The sequence below is a fragment of the Entelurus aequoreus genome, linkage group LG07 (assembly GCF_033978785.1).
Source record: "Entelurus aequoreus isolate RoL-2023_Sb linkage group LG07, RoL_Eaeq_v1.1, whole genome shotgun sequence".
In the NCBI taxonomy this organism is placed as follows: Eukaryota; Metazoa; Chordata; class Actinopteri; order Syngnathiformes; family Syngnathidae; genus Entelurus; species Entelurus aequoreus.
Window position 1 is genome coordinate 50,773,210 of NC_084737.1, and position 22,395 is coordinate 50,795,604.

A 22,395-nucleotide genomic window follows, 5' to 3' on the forward strand; every position below is an offset into this window, starting at 1 on the left:
TTGTTATTTGTCAAAATTACAAAATGTTGTAATTAAAACTGAAATACAGAAAACACAGCAAGACTATTTTCAGTAAAAGTTTGTTACATTTACATTCATTATTATATATCATGTCTGTCATTTAACCCTAATTTGCTTTACAGCAGAGGTTTCCAAATTTTTGACTGGGGGGCCGCATTGGGCTGAAAAAATTTGGCCAGAGGAAGAAAGCCCACTGCATGCAAAGTAAACATATACATATGTGTGTGTGTTTACATATTATAATACTATAATGGATATATAATGAATAATTATTAGAATTGAATATTAGGAGTGTGTGAAAGTTCAACTGCTACCTCGTTTACTTCCGTGACGACCTCATTAAAGCTTTGTAATCAATCAGAAAAATCAAGCAGCTAAAAGTCTATCATGGATAAATGTGGAGAAAGTGTTTTGCATTTTTCCCATCATGCCTTGCAATGAATTTAAATGTGTATAATTTTGAAATTGTTATGGCAATGGTATGTTTTTTATTTTTTAATATATATATATAATATCCACAAAGTTCAGTGAGCAAGCTGTGTTATGTGTGACCATGTGTGTTGACTTTTTCTGCTCGTTGAATTTTTTTTCTGCACCATTACTATGAAAGTTTTTTTGGATTGGGTCATATAAGTAAATGATGTTCTCAGAAAGTTATGAAAATATACATCATGGTCACTAACCTGAGATTCTCACAGTGTCCACAACATTGTCACAACTCTATTTAAAATTGAACAGTGTCATAACCTCGTGGACCAAACAGAAGATGTCGACCAGCTGGGGTTTGAAACACTCTTGCTTTACAGCTTTTTGCTGTACTTTCTACATACTTTACATATATGTACATTTTCACTCCTGGTGATTTCTTTTATCATTGCACTTCCTGTTCCTTCCGTTTGCCTCATTATTTTGTTTATCTTTACAAAATAAAAGTTCAACTTTATTTAAAAAAATATATTTATCATTTATAACATAATAACTACATAATAACATAAAAATTTAAGGTGCTTATGAAATTAGAAACTTATATAATTATATTAATATTAGGCTTTGCTCCCTCAGAAATTCTAAATTTCAGTTTCTGCCCTGACCAGGATTCACACACTGGATGGTGTTACCCCCAGAGCTACTTCTGTCAATACAAAAAAAACAAAAGGCGCGCACAAGGCGGAAGTACAAACTTGGCTAAGAAAACAAAAGTAGCACTTGGGCAAAAACTATGGACGTGAAACAAACGAACACTTACTGTGACATGAGCAGAACAAAAACTTACGTGGCATGGCAAGAACCATAAACGATGGAATAAGCAGGCCATGAAAATGACAGAGGTAAACAGAGTTAATGTCGCCTGGCTGAATTCCTGACAACTGCAAGTCTAAATACTGGTGACATGATTAGTGAAAACAGGTACGTGACTCAAAATGTGAAACAGGTGAAACTAATGGTTGCTATGGTGACAAAACAAGGGAGTGAAAAAGCTGGAACTAAGTGACCAAAACCAAACAGGACATGACTAAAACAAAACATGATCCCATAGACATGACAACTTCAACTACTTGCAACTACGTTTAGTGGGATACCATCAGTTATCCGTGACTTGAATCATTGTAATTTAACGTACCAAATTTTTCAGTAAAGTAGTTTTGTCCTTTTTTTTTTACATAATTCATCTGGTAAACACAATAGCCAGAAAAAAGCAAACTTATTTATTTACAGTGTACTCAAGATATCTCGTAATCTAAAGTCTAAATACAACGTCAATAAATGCATGTTTAAAGACACTCCAACAGAGGACTAATAGTTTATGTTAGTGTTTTATACCTTAATAGTTGTCTTAAAAAAACTAAATCTGATGAATAGACCATTACAGTATGTTCCATAGTCACCACTGCAATGGAAAAATGCTATTGTCCTGCATGTCGGTGTACACTGAAATAATAACCTTTTTCTTTGTATCACGTGTAGAAACCTTTGTAACACTGTGACTTTATAAACAAGCATATATCACTGAGAATATATTGGGTGCACATAAAGAAATTAAGTTATCATGCAGTTAAAATAAACATTCTTAACTATTATTGTTTGATCTTTAAAGTGTTTGTAGTCGGATCCTTACTGATATTATGGCCTAACTAGCCTCATACAGTAGTTAGGAGCAATCATCTTTTAAATATTCTATTGTATAGCTTTTTCTATGACTTGTTCCCTCCACAAGTCTTTCTAATGTATTGAGAAAGTCAGTATCAGTCTATCTATAATATCTTAACCATCTCCAATTAGTACCTCTTTTCCTAATCTACAATACAGAGTACAGACTGAATAATGAGATGCACTTAGATGGAGGTAGCGTAAGTACTAAGGTAAATGAAAAGCAGACAGAAGTGCCAATCAAACTAGTGGTTAGAGTGTCCGCCCTGAGATCGGTAGGTTGTGAGTTCAAACCCCGGCCGAGTCATACCAAAGACTATAAAAATGGGACCCATTATCTCCCTGCTTTGCACTCAGCATCAAGGGTTGGAAATGGGGGTTAAATCACCAAACATTAATCCCGGGCGCAGCCACCGCTGCTGCCCACTGCTCCCCGCACCTCCGAGGGGGTGATGAAGGGTGATGGGTCAAATGCAGAGAATAATTTCGCCACACCTAGTGTGTGTGTGTGACTATCATTTGTACTTTAACTTTTTTAACTAACAAATAATTTTAATTGAAGATCGGTATATCAAAGATGGTTTGAAACCACATTCATCACACTCACTTGCATGCACGCACACACCCGCACATGCACATGCACGCGCACACGCACGCACGCACGCACACACACACACACACACACACACACACACACACACACACACACACACACACACACACACACACACACACACACACACACACACACACACACACACACAGATTTCCCCATTCTGCCGCTTTGCTAATCCCAGCCATGTTCGAGGGACAAGGCGATGCAGCTTGCCACGGTTGATAGGAGAATTATGTGGGTTTTATCCAGCTAAATAAATAATTATGTTTGTGTAAGTTCCTCAAAAGGATTTGTAGTCAGTCCTTCATGTGACAGTGGCACAGGCATAGTGAGAAGTGGTGGAAAGACTATGAATACGTCTGGCACGTGTTGTACGAATCACGTATTTGCACAAAAACAAAAGAGTAAATTGGGAATGTGTGTCAAAGGTGCGAGGTTATATGATTGTTAGACGGCAACATTAAATCACCATGATATAAGCACACCTTGCATCAGACTGTCACTACATCCCCATGTCCCCTCCTACTACTCACTGTCTTTGAGCACGTTTTACCATAATCCTGTTTATGTTATGACGGCTGGCGCTTCCGTACCGCCCACTAAGTCAACATGAACATAACCCTGGAATGCTGGCGGCTCATCTTTTACGCTCGCCACAGTCTGTCATCCTGCACGTCAGGTAGTAAACCAGTCACTTTACGGAAAATAAAGTTTATATCAATCAAATTCTGCAAGAGAAGTACGTGAATGCTGCTCTTGTGACAGGCTGCTCTCTGACAAACTGCATTCAGCAGGGCTTTATCCAACTATACATTTTGAAATAAATTATTGTTGCCTCCAGAAGACAGGAAATAACAAGTATAGATGAAAATGAGTGAAAATGAGTTTTCTTGGGAAGCCAAAACAATAAGGGTATGTCAACCTGGACAGTGTGCCTTTCACACAGCAGCAGCAAGGTTACTCTTTATGACATCCGTTTATGTCAAGCATAGCAAACGCACCAACCGATATGGTTTTATATAAGTGCTGCAAATGAGACACATTTAGACATGCATGAGCTTTGAAACGAAATAATGTTTGAAAGTGAAAAAAAACTTAAGGTAAACAACCAGCTGCCTGTCACTGATAAGGAAATTTGAAAAAAAGAAAAAAAAGGAGGGGGAGGGGGAGCAGTGCAATGTGCGCTCCTGTTTGAGAAAAGGGCAAACATATTGGTTTGCAGTGATTGAGTTTGTGCTCGTTTAAGCTTGCGGTTCAACTTTGAGGCAGAACAAATGATTTTATATATATATATATATATATATATATATATATATATATATATATATATATATATATATATATATATATATATATATATATATATATATATATATATATATATATATACACACACACATACATACATATGCCAAATGGATTGTGCAAGAGGGAAGGAGAGAATGAGTGCATGCATGGACGATAACAAGGAGAAGAAGAGAGAATAAACAGTGCGACAAACAGGATAAATCCAAGATTTATGCTAACTCCTTCCAGTCGGCACAGCACATGACCCCATGTCCTCATATTCCTCGAAACCAACCCAAATGCATGCGCATTTTCATCGAGACACTTAATCGTTTAATTCAATTGAAATACATTTCTGTCACTGTAAATAACCACTGGCCCTGTGGCAGAGACATCCCCATGTTCTTGTGGTATCAAAACACACCGAGTGAACTTGGGCACCTCTCGGGTCAGGCCTTATCACACATTGTGTTGTTGATCTGAACAGACAAATTCCTAAGGGTGCAACTACACTTCAAGATCCCCTCACTGCTATCAGTGGTTCTCTTTACATTCTTGAGACGTTGGTGTTCAGCATTCACTGAGGCAGTTTGCAGTGCTTGAGTATGCAGTGGAAAGGATGTGCGTCTGAGGCCACGGTTATCTGCTGGGGAATGCTGTGAATAGCTTCCTTTGGGTCAGGAGTGAGTTGGTGCATGTAGTGAATTTCTATCTAGTTCACGAGTGAGAATAAGTAGTTCCAGATCACCAGATGTAAAGACTATAACAACATTAAATAATATACAAGTCCCTGTAGCATGATCAGGCACTAAACCAAACAAAAGCTAAAGATGCATATTAGAAATGGTAATAAAACCTAATGCAGAGATATTTTCAAAGAAGGTCATCTGAATTAGTATTATCTTCATCGTGCTCATACAGTATTAGGTCATTAAAGTCCAGTGCTTGAACAATAATACTCCCAGTACCTAAACCTAGGAGCACATTGTGTTCCACGACCAAGCTCATAATTCAAAACACTGCTTTCTAAAATCAGCACTGCCAAATTAAATGAATTGTATTTAATTTAATCGGTGCTTTGCCCTCCTAAAACACCTCCATTTTTACATGTAACAATATTGTTTTAAAAACATTACAAGAGCATGTACTACACACAACTACAGTCGTTTCATGAAATAATGTAATTACATTGTTCGGCATTTATCTTGGGGAGCAGACTTTTCTAGGTGACTTTTTCGTTGTGTAACAATAGGAATTAGACAACCGTTGTGTAGCACCCGTACGGCCACTCTATGTATTAGCTTAAAGAGAGTAATGGGTGCTTAGGTTCTTGGTCAATAAAAGTGGATACCTGATATATGATAATTTCAAAATACCAAAGTTACTAATTAAGGCCATGTCCACAAAAACACGGATACTTAATAAACACATACTTATCTCTGCGTTTAGACCTCTTGTTCACACGCAAATGCATAATTTTGTCCTTAAAAACACAGACTTTTGCAAACGCTAGCCAAGGTGAAGAGTTACAAATCTCTACGCTCGTAAGCGTGTACACGGCATAACCGGAGACTTGTACTCCTCTGATGGTGTCACCGTTGTGCTCTGTCATTTTCATAACTCAACAACACTGTTTTACTGGCTTTAAACACACTATAAGAGGACTTACTGTCGGTATGTTTGGACGTAAACATGCTTCTATTTCAACTCTACATTGATGAAAAAACGCATCAAAATGAGTTTTGCTCTAATGACAGTCCGCTGTTTTGGATACAATCGCTTTCGGATCGCCACCTGATGAAACTACTTTGACAGACTTTTTGCTCCGTGTCATAAGAAAGGTGCAACATTATCTCATGTTTTTAGTCCTTATTTAACGACAGATCATGAAGTTAACTTCCGTGTGTTAGTTCCAATTGTCTAGATGGGGACAGACGCGACCATGCACGGGCGTGGAACGCGCCCAAGCGGCTAAAAACCATGATGTATCTTTCTCCTTGTTAGTGTGTATTGATGTTAAAAACAATGCTTCATTGCACATATATTACAATATTGATGACTAAATGCATTATGATTCCACGAGAGTCTGTGCGCTTTAGGCACTTAAACATTCAATAAGTTTCCTTGGCTCTTTCTTACTGTGCGCTGATTTTAGAAATAATGTACACTTCACTGCACATGTAATAATATATTACCATGCTGCTGATGTTTTATGGTTCCCTCCGGGTACTCCGGCTTCCTCCCACCTCCAAAGACATGCACCTGGGGATAGGTTGATTGGCAACACTAAATGGTCCCTAGTGTGTGAATGTGAGTGTGAATGTTGTCTGTCTATCTGTGTTGGCCCTGCGATGAGGTGGCGACTTGTCCAGGGTGTACCCCGTCATCCACCCGTGTGCAGCTGGGATAGGCTCCAGCCCCCCCCCCCGCAACCCCGTAAGGTACAAGTGGTAGAAAATGGATGGATGGATATTCCACGAGTGTTCATAATGTTTCCAGGGCTCTGCGTATAATGCAGGGTGGCTTTAAGGACAATGTACATGTCATTGTATGTCTGGTATATCTAAATAAACATTATAATAAAAAGGCCTCCAAGTCAGCTGTGGCTGCTTTTTCAGGCTTCTGATTGGACAACATGGGCATAACAGCTGGTGTATGCGTTTGTGTGTAAGCATAGACAGTTTTGAAACTACACGTGTGTGGATGGAGATCGTTTTAACCCCAGATATGGGTTTTTTAAACAATCCTTGTAAGTGTGGACATGGCCTAAGATACAGTCACAGATGTTTACACATTTTGAAATAATATACTACGGGACTTAGAGGTAAATTTGTGGTGGTGGTGGGCCCACACACACATTCATACAGTCTTGTGTACCTACAACTCTCCAATTTGAACGTAACATTGCAGGCCTGTTGTCGACAAACAAACTTTGAGCGTGTTGCAATGTCTTCTGGGAGCTTTAAATAATCTTTGGAACTTTTGATAATCCAGGAATGTTTTGAGTGCGGCAAAACGTTGTGTGCGTCACACCCCCAAAGCAGGGTGGCGGCGACCTACGCGGTGGAACTAGCATATAGCACTAGCCAATCATAGCTCTAGCTAGCGCGCTGCGCCCAGACAAATCTCCCTCAAGAAGCTTTTGTCCAAAACATCCGTGTAGATCAGCAGGTTTCCAGAACTTTTTACTAACCACTTTCCTTGGTTTTTTTCTCGCTTGGTTTCAAACCGAAGCCTTTGTCCTCAGATCTAACGCAACACCGACGTCCAAACGTCTTCCTTTTTCCCGCTTCCCCCATTAAGCTCTTTTCACTTTTGTCTGTCCTGGTCCGAAATCCTACCCTCTCCCTTCTACCTGCCAATCACAACACCTTGGAGTGACTAGGATAGGACCCATTGAGAGGCAAGGAATACAATTATAGAGAAATATTGCATCATCTTCAATACACTTTAAACACAATTCTAACCAAACAATGTCACAATTGTGTTCCCATTAAAACCATTGTACACCATAAACAACTGGAGTGAAATACTTTTAAATCACCCATATGTGATCAAATAAAAGTTTAGTTTTGGTATAATTTTATATCTTAGAATTACTTATAAACAGTTATGTGTAGGTTACAAATGACTTACATTAAATCCTGCATTATGAACATACCATTGCTTTGTAATGTTATTATTCAATTCTAACCAGGCTACAGTTGTTTATGTTGGACATCTTTAATGACGGACTGGGGGTGTCAGAGTTGATAACAAGTGATATTTATGTCTGTGTACCAAAGATAATGCTCGACCATCCAGGTTGTTGGGTCAGGACGAGACAGACCAAATTGAAACATGCCTAACACAGCATCTGCAGCTTTTCAATCATTTCATGAATACACTTTTGGCATTTGGACGTTTGTGGTTGTATGTCGCGTAGGCTGACTGCAGCTTGTGTGATGTGGACTGACAAGTGACAATGCAGCTGCGGGGCTGACTCGCCGGGGAGGCTACTAATCAGTAAGATCTATTTTTAATGGTGTGTTTGTCTGATTTGGTCATCTACTTCTTCTCCTTTGCACTGACTTTCTCAGCTCTGGTGGTTGGAGGGCAGGATTGTGTCGATCTCTGAGGGGCGCTCAAACAAGAACATCAACGTATGTTTGCTTCTTGTATAAATGAAGCAGGAAGAACAACGTGTAACGCTATATAAATGCTGTGTTGCTCAAATGGCACAACACATTGACAAATATTACTTCAACCGCCGGCAGCTTGGGCTAATAACTCAAATTATGCTTGCAACTTAAACCATAGCAGAAAGACGAGAGACAACTTTTATCACAGATACTCTTAATTTTAGGTGCTCGTAAATTGAGGTACCACTGTACAGGGAAACGTAAGAAAAGGGGAAGTTTCAAAGGATATGTATGCTTATTGAAAAGAGGTCCTTACCATTATCTGTCGCCAGGAATGTGGCTTCATATATGTTGTTTTTGACATAGACAGACTCTCTGTCCAGAGTAGCTGTGGTAATTATCTGACCGTTAGTTCTGTTGATGGATAACCAGTCCGCGGGGTCATTCAGCTTGGAGTACCTGAAGACATGGAAAGAAGTTAAACGAGAATTTAGTGGAATATTTTCTCATGAGTGTGTGCATACAGTATATAGACAGTCTGCATTCACAGTGACCACAAGTCCCTAACCTTTACAGAGTATAATTCCTTATTGACTTCTCCAGAGCTTGCAGCCTTCTGTCGATTTCACCCCATTGTTTTGCTCCTGTGTACTAAACATTGAAGTCAATTGCCTTCCTTGTTAAACACTGCTGCAACTGCCTGCGTATGTTTGTGTCACATATAGTATATATTATCAGAAGACAAAGATGCCTGCTCGGGTCAAACCCAGCAGATTCTTTAGAATGTTTGCAAAAATTTCTGAATGCTGGACGCTAAGATCTGGGTACTGCTCTTCAAACATAAATGTGAGCCCACAGATTGACTCTTGGGATAAAGAACAGTGGAGGAAGAGCGAATCATTTCCCCAACTGCAACCCTATCTGACTATGATCTCCCTTGTTCTTGTTTCTCATTTGTCGCTTTTGGCTCATGCAACACTTTCAATTCTATCTGATCTCTTTCCCAAGCTGCAGCCCTTCACCTCATCTTACTCTATTTCTGTATTCATACATTTTCTTATCCCTCCTGGTGCCTTCTTATCCATATTGCATTACCTCAGCGATGGAGTTCATCAACTTCTTGCTTTCTCGGTTGCAATCTTATTGTAGCTTGTCTTTTGTGGACATCGGACATATTGACCTTTCACAAGGTTTTTGCATCAATTGGGATTTTATTTACTAAATGTCAGTTTGGGGACCTTACAATTTAACACACTCTCATCTTTCAAATCAAAATGGATTTGACCTCAAACTTATTTTGTATATATTGAATTGCAATGCATGCAGTGTCAGTGTGTCTTTTTGTGCTACATCAAATAGAGCATGTATTTCCTCCTACATGGAAGAAAATGAAAGCTTGGATGACTGGGGGGTCGGAAGTGGTGGGGGTGGACAGGAGAACTAATCTCTATCCTGCAGCAAGGGAGATGGGATTGTCCCAGCAGGCAGTGGGAATGATCCTCAGTGAAGCAGCATGTTTCCAAAAGGGATCACAGAGATGACATTCCCACACTCTGGACGCTTTTACATAGGCCAGCAAAGCTCACAGACACTACCTGGTGGGATGTGAAATCCTTAGCAGGAATATTGTAAATCCATCACAACAGGATGCAGGATAAATGGATGAGACAAGGGAAAGAGCCAGTTGGTGGGAAGTGAGAGAGGGGCTAAAAGAGATGTCACCTGGAAGTACCAACACGGTTGGATGATCTACTTGTAATACCATCATTAGGAACAAACCGATTTAGGCCTCGACTGCATGTTTTCTGGGCTTTGCCTTGAGTCTGTCTTTCCAATGGAGGACTGTCATACCAGCTATTATTTTACTGAGCAGATATAATCTCACATAAATGATTTGCTGTATTCTGCCCCGTACAGAGTATTTTTACAATGCACATTGTGTTTACTTAAGATCGTCGTCACAATATGCAATCCACTGGGGGATTCATAATATATGAAAAAAAGACAGTAACTTTAAGCACAGATATAATTATAAAAAGTATGAATTGTGAAAATACTTGTAATATTTATACTGATAATGTTTTTGACTGCATTATTTCATTAAAACAGATCCTAAATTAAAGTAAAACAAGTACATTGGCAGAGCAACCATGTGTCTTAAGGTTGCTAAGTAACTTGTTGTTTCCAATAATCTTGACTGTCAGTAGCTGAAAAAGATGAGTTGTTATCATGTTTTCTTGAGGAAAATATATCATGTAAACAGTATGTGAATATATTTGCTTAACAACGTCCGGAATAAAACAATTTAATGTGAGTATATTTACGAAAAATTATTTTCTACAAAATGTGTTCAGTTTCAGTTTCAGTTTTTTTCAAACATGCAAACGATACAATGTAATGCTTCACATATTTCCAGTTGTTTCATTACAGCACGCCTGAAAAGTAGCAGGAAGAAGCAGAGCTTATTTAATCCTACCCCTTTTCATATCGTAGCAATTTTATCCCATTTCCTTGTTCTCGGTTTGTAACAGAACAGTTCTTCATCATGTACACAGCTACTCCCTCTCCATTCTTGTTGGTTCTGTTGATAAAATGTAGTTCATATCTTTCCAGGTCAAAATCCATTGCTTTTTTAGCATCCATCCATGTTTCTAAGATAGTGATAACTTAGAAGGGTTCGTTGAATTGTTCCAAAAAATACTTCACATTGTTTTATTTTGCCTGCAAATTTCGGCGGTTTAAATGAATAATTGACAGTTTGTTGTCTATTTTAATGTTTTCGTTATATTGGTCGCCTGTATGATAAAAAAAAGTATTCCTGGTGTGAAAGAAAAAAATTGCATCTGGATCTATATCCTTATCTAATTCCGGACTATTGCTATCTATGCTGCTGAAGGTTTTCAGTTCTGTAGGTAATGAAATTCAATAAAACAGTTTGGATCAAAGACAATGTATAAAACAAATGTATCATCATGTAGAGAAATTGTTCACACTTTGTATTGGTCCAATCGCAATAAAGGTTTTCAATGATAAAGAATTACAGTTAAAGTTAAAGTTAAAGTACCAATGATTGTCACACACACACTAGGTGTGGCAAAAGTATTCTCTGCATTTGACCCATCACCCTTTATCACCCCCTGGGAGGTGAGGGGAGCAGTGAGCAGCAGCGTTGGCCGCGCCCGGGAATCATTTTTGGTGATTTAACCCCAAATTTCAACTCTTGATGCTGAGTGCCAAGCGGGGACGTAATGGGTCCCATTTTTATAGTCTTTGGTATGACTCGGCCCGGTTTGAACTCACGACCTACCGATCTCAGGGCGGACACTCTAACCACTAGACCACTGAGTGGGCTGTAATATTCAGGCAGAATTAAGGGATGAAGTCCTTTGCACTGATGACTGATTAATTAAAGCGAATGTTTGCAACCCTTACGCTGCTGCCTTTAAGGCGCTAACATTCGAAAGTGTTGTATATATTCCCTTTCTTCTAACCGTAAACACATTTACTCTGCTCCAACATGAACATATGCATTGGTTATTTGTTGTTTATTTAGCTAGTAATGTCAGCTATTACTGAATGTATGGCCTTTTTACTTGGCCTGATTAACAATATGTATTTAATATAAATAGCAATAAAAATAATAAATACAAATAAATATATATATATATATATATATATATATATATATATATATATATATATATATATATATATATATATATATATATATATATATATATATATATATATAATATGTATTAGGGCTGTCAACATTAACGTGTTAATGCATGTATTTAATAAAAAAAATTAAAAAAGCATTATCAAAGAGGGCAACACGGTGATACAGGGGTTAATGCGTGTGCCTCACAATACAAAGGTCCTGAGTTCGATCCTGGGCTCGGGGTCTTTTTGTGTAGAGTTTGCATGTTCTCCCCGTGACTGTGTGGGTTCCCTTCGGCTACTCCGGCTTCCTCCCACCTCCAAAGACATGCACCTGGGGATAAGTTGATTGGCAACACTAAATTGGCCCTTGTGTGTGAATTTGAGTGTGAATGTTGTCTGTCTATCTGTGTTATCCCTGCGATGAGGTGGCGACTTGTCCAGGGTGTACCCCGCCTTCCGCCTGAATGCAGCTGAGATAGGTTTCAGCACTCCCCGCGACCCCGAAAGGGATAAGCGGTAGAAAATGGGTGGATGGAGCATTATCATAAATTATTAAAGATTAATCACAGTGTTTGTTTTGAACGCCAAAAGGCAGCGCACATTACACAGGCAGTGATCTCGTCACACACCACTATGATGATTGTAAGAGCGCTGTGCTCTGCGCCCTTAAAAACAAACTTAGACAATAACTTTTGATAAAACTGAGGTAATTAGTTAGTATTGCAGCGACATCAAGCTTAAAATAGCATCTTAAAGGCCTACTGAAACCCACTACTACCGACCACGCAGTCTGATAGTTTATATATCAATGATGAAATCTTAACATTGCAACACATGCCAATACGGCCGGGTTAACTTATAAAGTGCAATTTTAAATTTCCCGGGAAACTTCCGGTTGAAAACGTCTATGTATGATGACGTATGCGCATGACGTCAAGGGTTGAAGCGGAAGTATTCGGACACCATTGTATCCCAATACAAACAGCTCTGTTTTCATCGCAGAATTCCACAGTATTCTGGACGTCTGTGTTGGTGAATCTTTTGCAATTTGTTCAATTAACAATGAAGACTGCAAAGGAGAAAGCTGTAGGTGGGATCGGTGTATTAGCGGCGGCTGCAGCAACACAACCGGGAGGACTTAGTTGGATAGCAGACGCGCTACCGTGACTACAGCTTTGGCTTCCAAACATTTGATCGCTTGCCCGTACGTGCGTGTCGCTATGTGCATGTCACGTACGTAACTTTGGGGAAATATATGTTTCTTGCCGACTCTGATGGCGGCCGGGGTGTCGTCGAAAGCTGCAACACCCGCCGCCGCACCGCTGTCCTCACCTTGACTTCCTCCGTCTCCGGGCCGCCGACCGCATCTATGATTGGGTGAAGTCCTTTGTCGCGCCGTCTATCGCTGGAACGCAGGTGAGCACGGGTCGTGATGAGCAGATGAGAGTTAGCGTAGGTGGATAGCTAATGTTTTTAGCATAGCTCTGTGAAGTCCCGTAGCTAAGTTAGCTTCAATGGCGTTGTTAGCAACAGCATTGTTAAGCTTCACCAGGCTGGAAAGCATTAACCGTGTAGTTACAGGTCCATGGTTTAATAGTATTGTTGATCTTCTGTCTATCCTTCCAGTCAGGGGCTTATTTTTTTTGTTTCTATCTGCAGTTAAGCCCTATGCTATCACGTTAGCTCCGTAGCTAAAGTGCTTCACCGATGTATTGTCGTGGAGATAAAAGTCACTGTGAATGTCCATTTTGCGTTCTCGACTCTCATTTTCAAGAGGATATAGTATCCGAGGTGGTTTAAAATACAAATCCGTGATCCACAATAGAAAAAGGAGAGAGTGTGGAATCCAATGTACCTAAGTTACGGTCAGAGCGAAAAAAGATACGTCCTGCACTGCACTCTAATCCTTCACTCTCACGTCCTCATCCACGAATCTTTCATCCTGGCTCAAATTAATGGGGAAATCGTCGCTTTCTCGGTCCGAATCGCTCTCGCTGCATTGTAAACAATGGGGAAATGTGAGGAGCCCTTCAACCTGCGACGTCACGCTACTTCCGGTACAGGCAAGGCTTTTTTTATCAGCGACCAAAAGTTGCGAACTTTATCGTCGATGTTCTCTACTAAATCCTTTCAGCAAAAATAAGGCAATATTGCAAAATGATCAATTATGACACATAGAATGGATCTGCTATCCACGTTTAAATAAAAAAAAATAATTTCAGTAGGCCTTTAAAGCGAAACATGAACATGAGGATGGCTGCTACATGAACAGCAAACTGTGCTGGCTGAGTTCATCTGTGTTCTACCACAGATAAATTAAACAATGCTTTTTGGAAATGGACAGCCACCACATGTAAACCACTTAACATCTGTGAAGACATAGTGCTGCAAGATGTTGTTCATGTCGCCAACTACCGTCGTACAACAGAGATCATCTGAGAAGGTAAATAAGCTTGTTTGTTTAAGCAACAGGTTAAACTAAGGAAGAGTACATGCAGATGTAAATGGTACTCTATGTTAAGTTGGTTATGGGTGTGTTTACTTTATTACTTTAACTTATTTGCTATAATATTGCAAAGTCATTCTTACTAAACATACTGTCACCAAGTTTTGAGCAAATCAATCAAAGACATGCAGTTCAGTAAAACATTAAAAATATTATATATATTTTATATATATATTTTATATATATATATATATATATATATATATATATATATATATATATATATATATATATATATATATATATATATATATGTATATATATATATATATATATATTTGTATATATATATATATATATATATATATATATATATATATACACACACACACACACACACACACACACACACACACACACACACACACACACACACACACCATATGTATATTTTATTTTTTTATATATGTGCTTTTTAAATCAGTAATGGTGACATACAGTAAAAGCTGGTTGAAAGTTGCAAACAGTCACTAGCAAATGGGTTTTCATGGTGTTGTTTAGGTTTGATTTATTTCCAGTCAACTCCAAACAGCCCATGCACCCTTGTTATCTTTCTGAAAATGTTTGCAAAAATAGACATCAACTGACTTTATAATGATTTTGACTCTCTTCTCTCCATTAGATTAATGTGGATATTTAACAACCCCAAACACCAGGGAAGCAATTGTGTGTGTCCATAACAAAGTTTATTACATGTACTTTTGCTTCTTGGGTCTAATTTTCATTGCTTTTCAGAGCTTCCCTTCTACATGAAGTTTCCCTCATTTGGGACTTGGCTGATGTGCATGTGCAGCTGGATGTATGATTAGGCCTGGCAGGTTAGTGATCTCAGCAAGCAGCAGGGAGAAGTATGACATTTATTTTTAAAACCCCCAACCCTGAGGATGAAAAATGCATGTCTCCTGCTTAGCCAAGGTGGTTTAAGTAATCATTTATGCCAGTGTTCCTCATCCCGTGTCCCAACCTTACAGGTTTGCGTGTCTGACAGGTGATGCATGATGCTTCACCTTCCTTTCCTCTCCCCATACGCACACTTCCACATCGTACTGTCCACTCTTATCCTCCCAAAAGAACACTGTCAGCCTGCCTCTCCTTTGATAAGCACCTGTCAAGTTCAAACCTTGACCCAGAGTCGACTGACATGCTCAATTCTCTCCTGCCTCCCTGCATCAACCACTCTTGCGCCATACTTTTATCTGCTACGACACAATCTAAATCCTCTCATCCTCTCTTCATGTATATTCATCCTTTGCTGACAGACACGTGGCATTTTGTCAGATGCAAAGACGCGGGTTATTAATGACACATTATACGAAATGATTTGGATGTCATGTTCATCTTAGTATCTGATGTAATAAAACACATGAAAACTGCGTAATACCTGAGCAAATATTATTTGCTTCCCACAAAGTGACAAGTATATTAAAACTGTGTACCAGAGAGGCAATCGAATTGATTCCACGCGACGTCACGTCCGGCTCACATCTGGCTCATTAAGTATGCATCGTGGTCAAGCTATCTTTGTTCTCAATTGGTACTTGCGGCCATTTAGCCTTTCTCGAAGAAACATGCCCAATGCTTGAGTGTTTTTGGCTGTAGGAACCGTTAAAAACGCGAAAAGGATAGACGTTACTTCAGAGTTCCTCGAGAGCCAATCAAGAAGAGCGGAAGAGTATAATATTCTAAGAAAAACGACAAAAAAGTGGCACGCCCTCCAGTCCAAGGGAGCCGAAGACTGCACGAGTTTGCATTGATCACTTCGTTAAAGGTTTGTTTGGTATACTTTTAACGTTTAGTATTTCCTATTTAAGTATTCTCTTGATATTATTTGCATTTCTTAAGACACATTTTTGCTACGAGTGTTCCGCAAAGCAACAACTCGGCGAGTCGAAATAAAGAAAGCAAATGTGAGCAAAACCCAAAAGAGTTTTCACCAGAGGCAGCAATCATAAATGAAGCTTTCAGCACATACACAATATTGAGATATAGTTATATTTTGATAAAGACGGGAAAAAACATGCGTACTTGGCTGTAGATGCGAAGTTAAATCATGAAATGCAATCTTACCCGAGCAAAAACGATGCATGATTTATCCAGAAGAATCTTGATACCAATTTCCTTGACCTCCATGCTTTTTCAAGTTTTCATCTGTTTTGTCGTGTAGGATGATGTCTTGGGCACAAGCTAGTTTGACATGTCTGGGAACTCCACCGACGGATAATCCTTGATAGCACTCGACAAATATTTTTTAAATAAAGTATAGGGATCTGTTCAATTGTTTAGTTAGATTTTTTTGCTCAGATCTGCTTTTTGCAGGAAGATCTAGGCCATTTGCGTTCTCAGTTGTTCCCGCGCTGCTTACTGCACAACAGCCAGCTTGGCTTAGTTGACCACCACAGTTTTTCACTTCCGGAAACTCTCTTGTAGGGAACAACATTTTTGGCCTCAGATGCAATCCGATTCCGAGTCCCGATCCAATACTTTGACAATGGATTATAGAACTGAAAATGTTTTGTATTAGTAACTAAAGTAAACACAATAACACATTTTTATAAAAATATATCTTATTAGATTTAGAATTTTAGAATTCGCTATTGGGCAGCACGGTGGAGCAGGGGTTAGTGCATGTGCCTCACAATACGAAGGTCCTGAGTTCAATCCTGGGCTGGGGATCTTTCTGTGTGGAGTTTGCATGTTCTCTCCGTGACTGCGTGGGTTCCCTCTGGGTACTCCGGCTTCCTCCCACCTCCAAAGACATGCACCTGGGGATAGGTTCATTGGCAACACTAAATTGTCCCTAGTGTGTGAATGTGAGTGTGAATGTTGTCTGTCTATCTGTGTTGGCCCTGCGATGAGATGGCGACTTGTCCAGGGTGTACCCCGCCTTCCGCCCGAATGCAGCTGAGATAGGCTCCAGCACCGACCGCGAACGGGACAAGCGGTAGACAATGGATGGATGGAATTCGCTATGAGTGCCCAATAGCTAAACAAATCATTTGGGTTTTGCCCTCAAAGCCTTCCTGTATCCAGAGACTTACTCCCAAAGTTTGTAAACAACAAAAAAGAAAACCCCCATAAAATATTCAGTAGTAATAAAAACAAGAAAAATAAATATATTGATTAAATGTTATATACGTTTATATACAGATTCTACACAAGGTATCGATAGTATTGACGTCTGTATCGATCTCTCTAAAGCTTTAGCTGTTATCTTCTTGGGTCGTCCTGCTTGGTGTGTGTGTGTAGTAGCACTGTTTCCTATAGAATCTGATTGATACCAATGACGGTGCTGCTGTGCCTGAAAGCATGTAATTGCCCTCATTCTGATGTTAGTTTTCCTGATGAAATAAACCAAAATAATGAGTCTAAATATACTCCAGCTCATAAACGTACAATTAAACATGCTTTTATTTAATCAAAATATAACTTTGCAGCCGTATTTGATGAATTCTGCTGCTACATTCAAGCAGTGTTGAATGACCAGCAACACGCACCTGACGGCGAAATAAACGTAATAAAAATACACGGAACGACCAAAAAAATAACTTATTTTTCTTCATTTTGCCAATATATTTATAAGCTCTGCACCAACAATCACAGAGAAATGTAAACTTTTGTGTGAAGTAAACTGTGGTGGCGGCCTCCAATGTATTGTTTGTAATCACTGCAATGTCAGTGCTTTTAGACTGAGACAAACTTTATTGATTCACTCCCATCTATTATTATGTCCAAAAAGTGGTTTATTTTACTCTTTCAATGTCTGTTCCGTCTGTTAGTATTTGTGTTTGATTTTCTCTTCTGCTGTTACCGAATAACATTTTAGTTTCACTGAGATTCAACAACAGTCTGTTTTTTTTCAAACCATCTCTTTAATTGGTTAATTTCTTGTTATTATTTGTTTTAGCTTCTGTGTGTTCTCTCCATTGTGTCGTGTGTTTACCTCGCACAAGACACTAAAGTACCAATGATTGTCACACACACACTAAGTGTGGTGAAATTTGTCCTCTGCATTTGACCCATCCCCTTGTTCACCCCCTGGGAGGTGAGGAGAGCAGTGAGCAGCAGCGGCGCCCGGGAATAATTTTTGGTGATTTAACCCCTAATTACAACCCTTGATGCTGAGTGCCAAGCAGGGAGCAAATGAGTCCCAAATGAGAACCTACCGATCTCAGGGCGGACACTCTAACCAATAGGCCAATGAGTAGGTGGTAAGTAAGAAAATAAATAGTGACGTGAATTACCATGAATTGATTAACAAGTTGAAAAACTTATTTAGTGGTCAATTGTACGGAATATGTACTGTACTGTGTAAACTGTACTGTTTCATATAATGTATCCTCTTCCTTTGCAATCTACTAATAAAAGTTTCAATCAATCAATCAATCAATCAACGTCATTTGCCAGTTTGAAACACTAGTTTCGGCACAGTAGCCAACACGCACCGAGCAGCCTCTTGTCAGATCAGCAGATGACCAAAGTAAGTCATGAATGTGTGAATGAATAAAAGTTAAAATAAAAGTGTTCTGCTGTCCACGGCTTGCAATAAGCCCAATACTTATGTGAGCTTGTTTTTGTTTGGTCACTGATCAAACATCCAGTTTGCAGCCTTGGCAGGTGAAAGGTATGTGGCTCAAATATATTGGTGGAATGTCATTTCTTTCACATTAGAGAGTTACACGAGTGTGCGTGATATTGAGGTAATTCCAAGCTCTTCTTCCAATTTTGTGATGTGTGATTTTAGAGAAATGTGATAAAAAAAATATTAAATTCAAGAGGGGGATAGATTTAAATGTGTGTTTAAAATGTCAACATTTGAATATCATCGTGTGACGCTTTAAGTGATTGTCATATGATAATAGCGACAATAGAAAGGTTTTTGTTTAGTTTCACGGTACAAAGAAGTACAAAAGAAAATGTGAGAAATAAAAGTTGTACCAGTCTATCTCAATGCTGTGCTTATTGATGCCAGGGGCTGCTACATAAATATTGTAATGGCCTGACTCGTGCTGTCATCAAAGGTTCATCAGCCCTCAATGGAAGCTGTTACAAACCGACTACTGCAGGCTGTCGTCGACGACAAAATAAACAATTAAGACACAAACAGAACGGTCTTACTTTTTGATTTCTATCACTTAACATGCGTGGGAAATGAATGTTCTTCACATTCTCCCTTTCCCAGCCTCCCAGCCAATCAACACACAGAACACATATAAACAAAAACAAACATTGGCAGAGAAAGCGGCTCGTAACACATCTGTTAAACATTGGACAAACTACATGTGAAACAAAACATAGGACCCAGTCTGTTACAACAGTGGTTCTCAAATGGGGGTACGCGTACCCCTGGGGGTACTTGAAGGTATGCCAAGGGGTACGTGAGATTTTTTTTTAAATATTCTAAAAATAGCAACAATTCAAAAATCCTTCATAAATATAAATAAAAACCTATCTTTTTTTCCAAATAGTTCAAGAAAGACCACTACAAATGAGCAATATTTTGCACTGTTATACAATTTAACAAATCAGAAACTGGTTATATAGTGCTGTATTTTACTTCTTTATCTCTTTTTTTCAACCAAAAATGTTTTGCTCTGATTAGGGGGTACTTGAATTTAAAACAATTTCACAGGGGGTACATCACTGAAAAAAGGTTGAGAACCACTGTGTTACAATATAAGTAAAATAAAAAATAGAAAAAATATTTCTTTTTTTTCTTATATTCAAACACAGTGTTACAGTTCAAACATAGTGTAATGTCACAGTGGCCAAACATATTAAATATTCTTGTTTAATAAAACCTCTGCTTTGTTTTTAATGAATACTTTGGCTTATGCTACTGTATTTTAATGTTGGTCATTATGATGGTGCTTGGAGAACCAAGTGTTTTCAGAGATGGTAGTCTGTAAAAAGTTTGGGAACCACTGTAGTGGTGTATACCTACTGGTCACTATAGGTGTCAGTACCCTCAAGTATGTGCTCTAACACTTTATTACAGGTAGTGAATCAATCTCTTAAAGTTCATTAAATGAAATATATTTATAAAAGGAATACAGTCTTTCATTTCAGTGAGTAAAAAAGGAGCTCATTTGCGCTGAGGTCCACCTAAAATAAAAGCTAAACCCTTGTTTACTGAGGTTCTCGGCAGGTTCAAAAGTAAGAGGACATCAAACTTGAAAGGAAGTAAAAGTCATAACAAAGTTTTTGTATGTTAAACAGCGAGTCATTACCTTTGCAAAGGAAGCGCCCCAACTCAGTGGCCGGGGGTGCACCCCGTCTAATCTACGCGGTGTAAGTCCGGCAAGCTTTGTGTCTGGCAGCGGTGCGTCCCGACGAGCCTTGATCACGTACCCCATTTGAGGAACGTCCTCCCAACATTTTTAATAAAATGTTATTGTATTGAAGCAGCGATCACTCTCTTGTGACAGATGAAACTGAACGCAGATAAGGATTACCCCTTACTCTTTAAAAACTATTTGTCTGCACACAAGCGTATTTTACTAATATTTAAAGAAGATGATGAACACAATCGAGATAGCTCCCTCAGCACACTTTTGGCCTCATGTATTAAACACGCGTATGCCCAAATAGCTGGCATAAGAACTTTTTCATGGCAAAGTTGATATGTATCAAGAGTGAACTGGATGTGGAAATGTGCTGTGCCTCACGCCAACTTCATGGCTGGCGTACGTACATTTTACTTTGGCGAGACGCAGAGATGGTCTTTCGGGCTCTACCAACATTTTATTTCAACATTGTAAAAATATTGAGGCAAGAACACACAATTCACTTTTTCGCCAATGCATTTAATGCTTAATATTCAAATTAGTATTTGTGAAGAGGTTTATTAATTTATCCAGGCGATCATTTTTACTCTTATTACTGTCCCAATGTGTTTTTCTCCGAGTCCAACACCAGCTTGGCCAGTCGGGTGGACAGTTGGAGCAGCTGGGTGTTGGGACACAAATGGCACTGGCGACGGTGGGGGAATGGCCCGACTGGGTGTCACATATGGCTGCTAACGCAGGTAGCTCTTCTGTGTTATAATAATAAATTAAATAGTCAAACAAGAGTCAAACTTCCTATCCTTTTTGATGTGCTAGCATGTTTAAAGGTAAAACATTACAAACCAAATATTACAACATTTTCACATGAAACTCTAATCTGGCTGTGAGCAGACCACTGTATGAACAGATTTTGTTTTAAGTTACACAAATTGTATTCATATTGGGAGTAATCAGAGTCACCCACCTTTTCTAAAGTTTTACATATCATTGCAGCAACTATCTTTTTAAACAGGGTGCAACACTATTTTATCTCCTCGCCTGTTTTGGCCATGCACATCCATCTTCTTCTTCACCTTCTTCCTAAAGTCCGACCATTTCTTTTTTATTTCAGTCTGTTTGCGGTTCTTGGAGCCCACAACATTGACAGGCTCACAATCTCAGCCCTCTTTTGTTCGCTCGAAACACGAGAAAGAAGCACCTCCTACTGACTCCCACTGTTTTTTAAGTGGGCAGAGTGTGTGGATCTCAGGGACATGGCTAATTTCAATATAATTTGTGTATTTATAAGGGGGTGTGGTCTGCAACTCAAATTGGCAAATTTTGGACTATTTGAAGACAGCCCTGGTGTGTAACATGTTTAGCCATTTCTTTTCCTCTCGTCCTCCAGTAATAATGAAACTTGAAGGAGACTTAGCTTATGTTCTGCTATAGCTGGTGACTTGGGCGAACCACAATCTTCTTACAATTGCCATGAAATTAACTACTACGGAATATAAGAAAATGAGAATAAGGCGGTAAGTTTGAGAGGGAAGTTGGACTGGTTCAAACCAACATAAGCACTGCACTGTGCCAGGTTTAGATCACAATTTAGGAGTTTCTGTAAAGACACTTGACATTGCAGATTTGTGAGGTGTCATCAAAAGGCAACTATACTTAATGCACTGGGATTTAGACACACTCTGCAATATGGACAAAGTTGGGATAAGAGGTTGAATACAGGAAAAGACCACTGCAGGGGGGCATCATGCT

General features: G+C 39.1%; 1 protein-coding gene across 2 annotated transcripts in view; it reads right to left on the reverse strand.

Annotated features, from left to right (window-relative positions):
* LOC133653979 (cadherin-4-like) overlaps nucleotides 1-22,395 on the reverse strand; it is a 595,795-nt gene that overhangs the window by 15,702 nt on the left and 557,698 nt on the right. For both annotated transcript variants that reach the window (XM_062053872.1, XM_062053871.1), the window contains one exon: nucleotides 8,510-8,652. In XM_062053872.1, coding sequence (XP_061909856.1) covers nucleotides 8,510-8,652 — 143 coding nt within the window. The remainder of the gene's footprint in view (nucleotides 1-8,509; nucleotides 8,653-22,395) is intronic.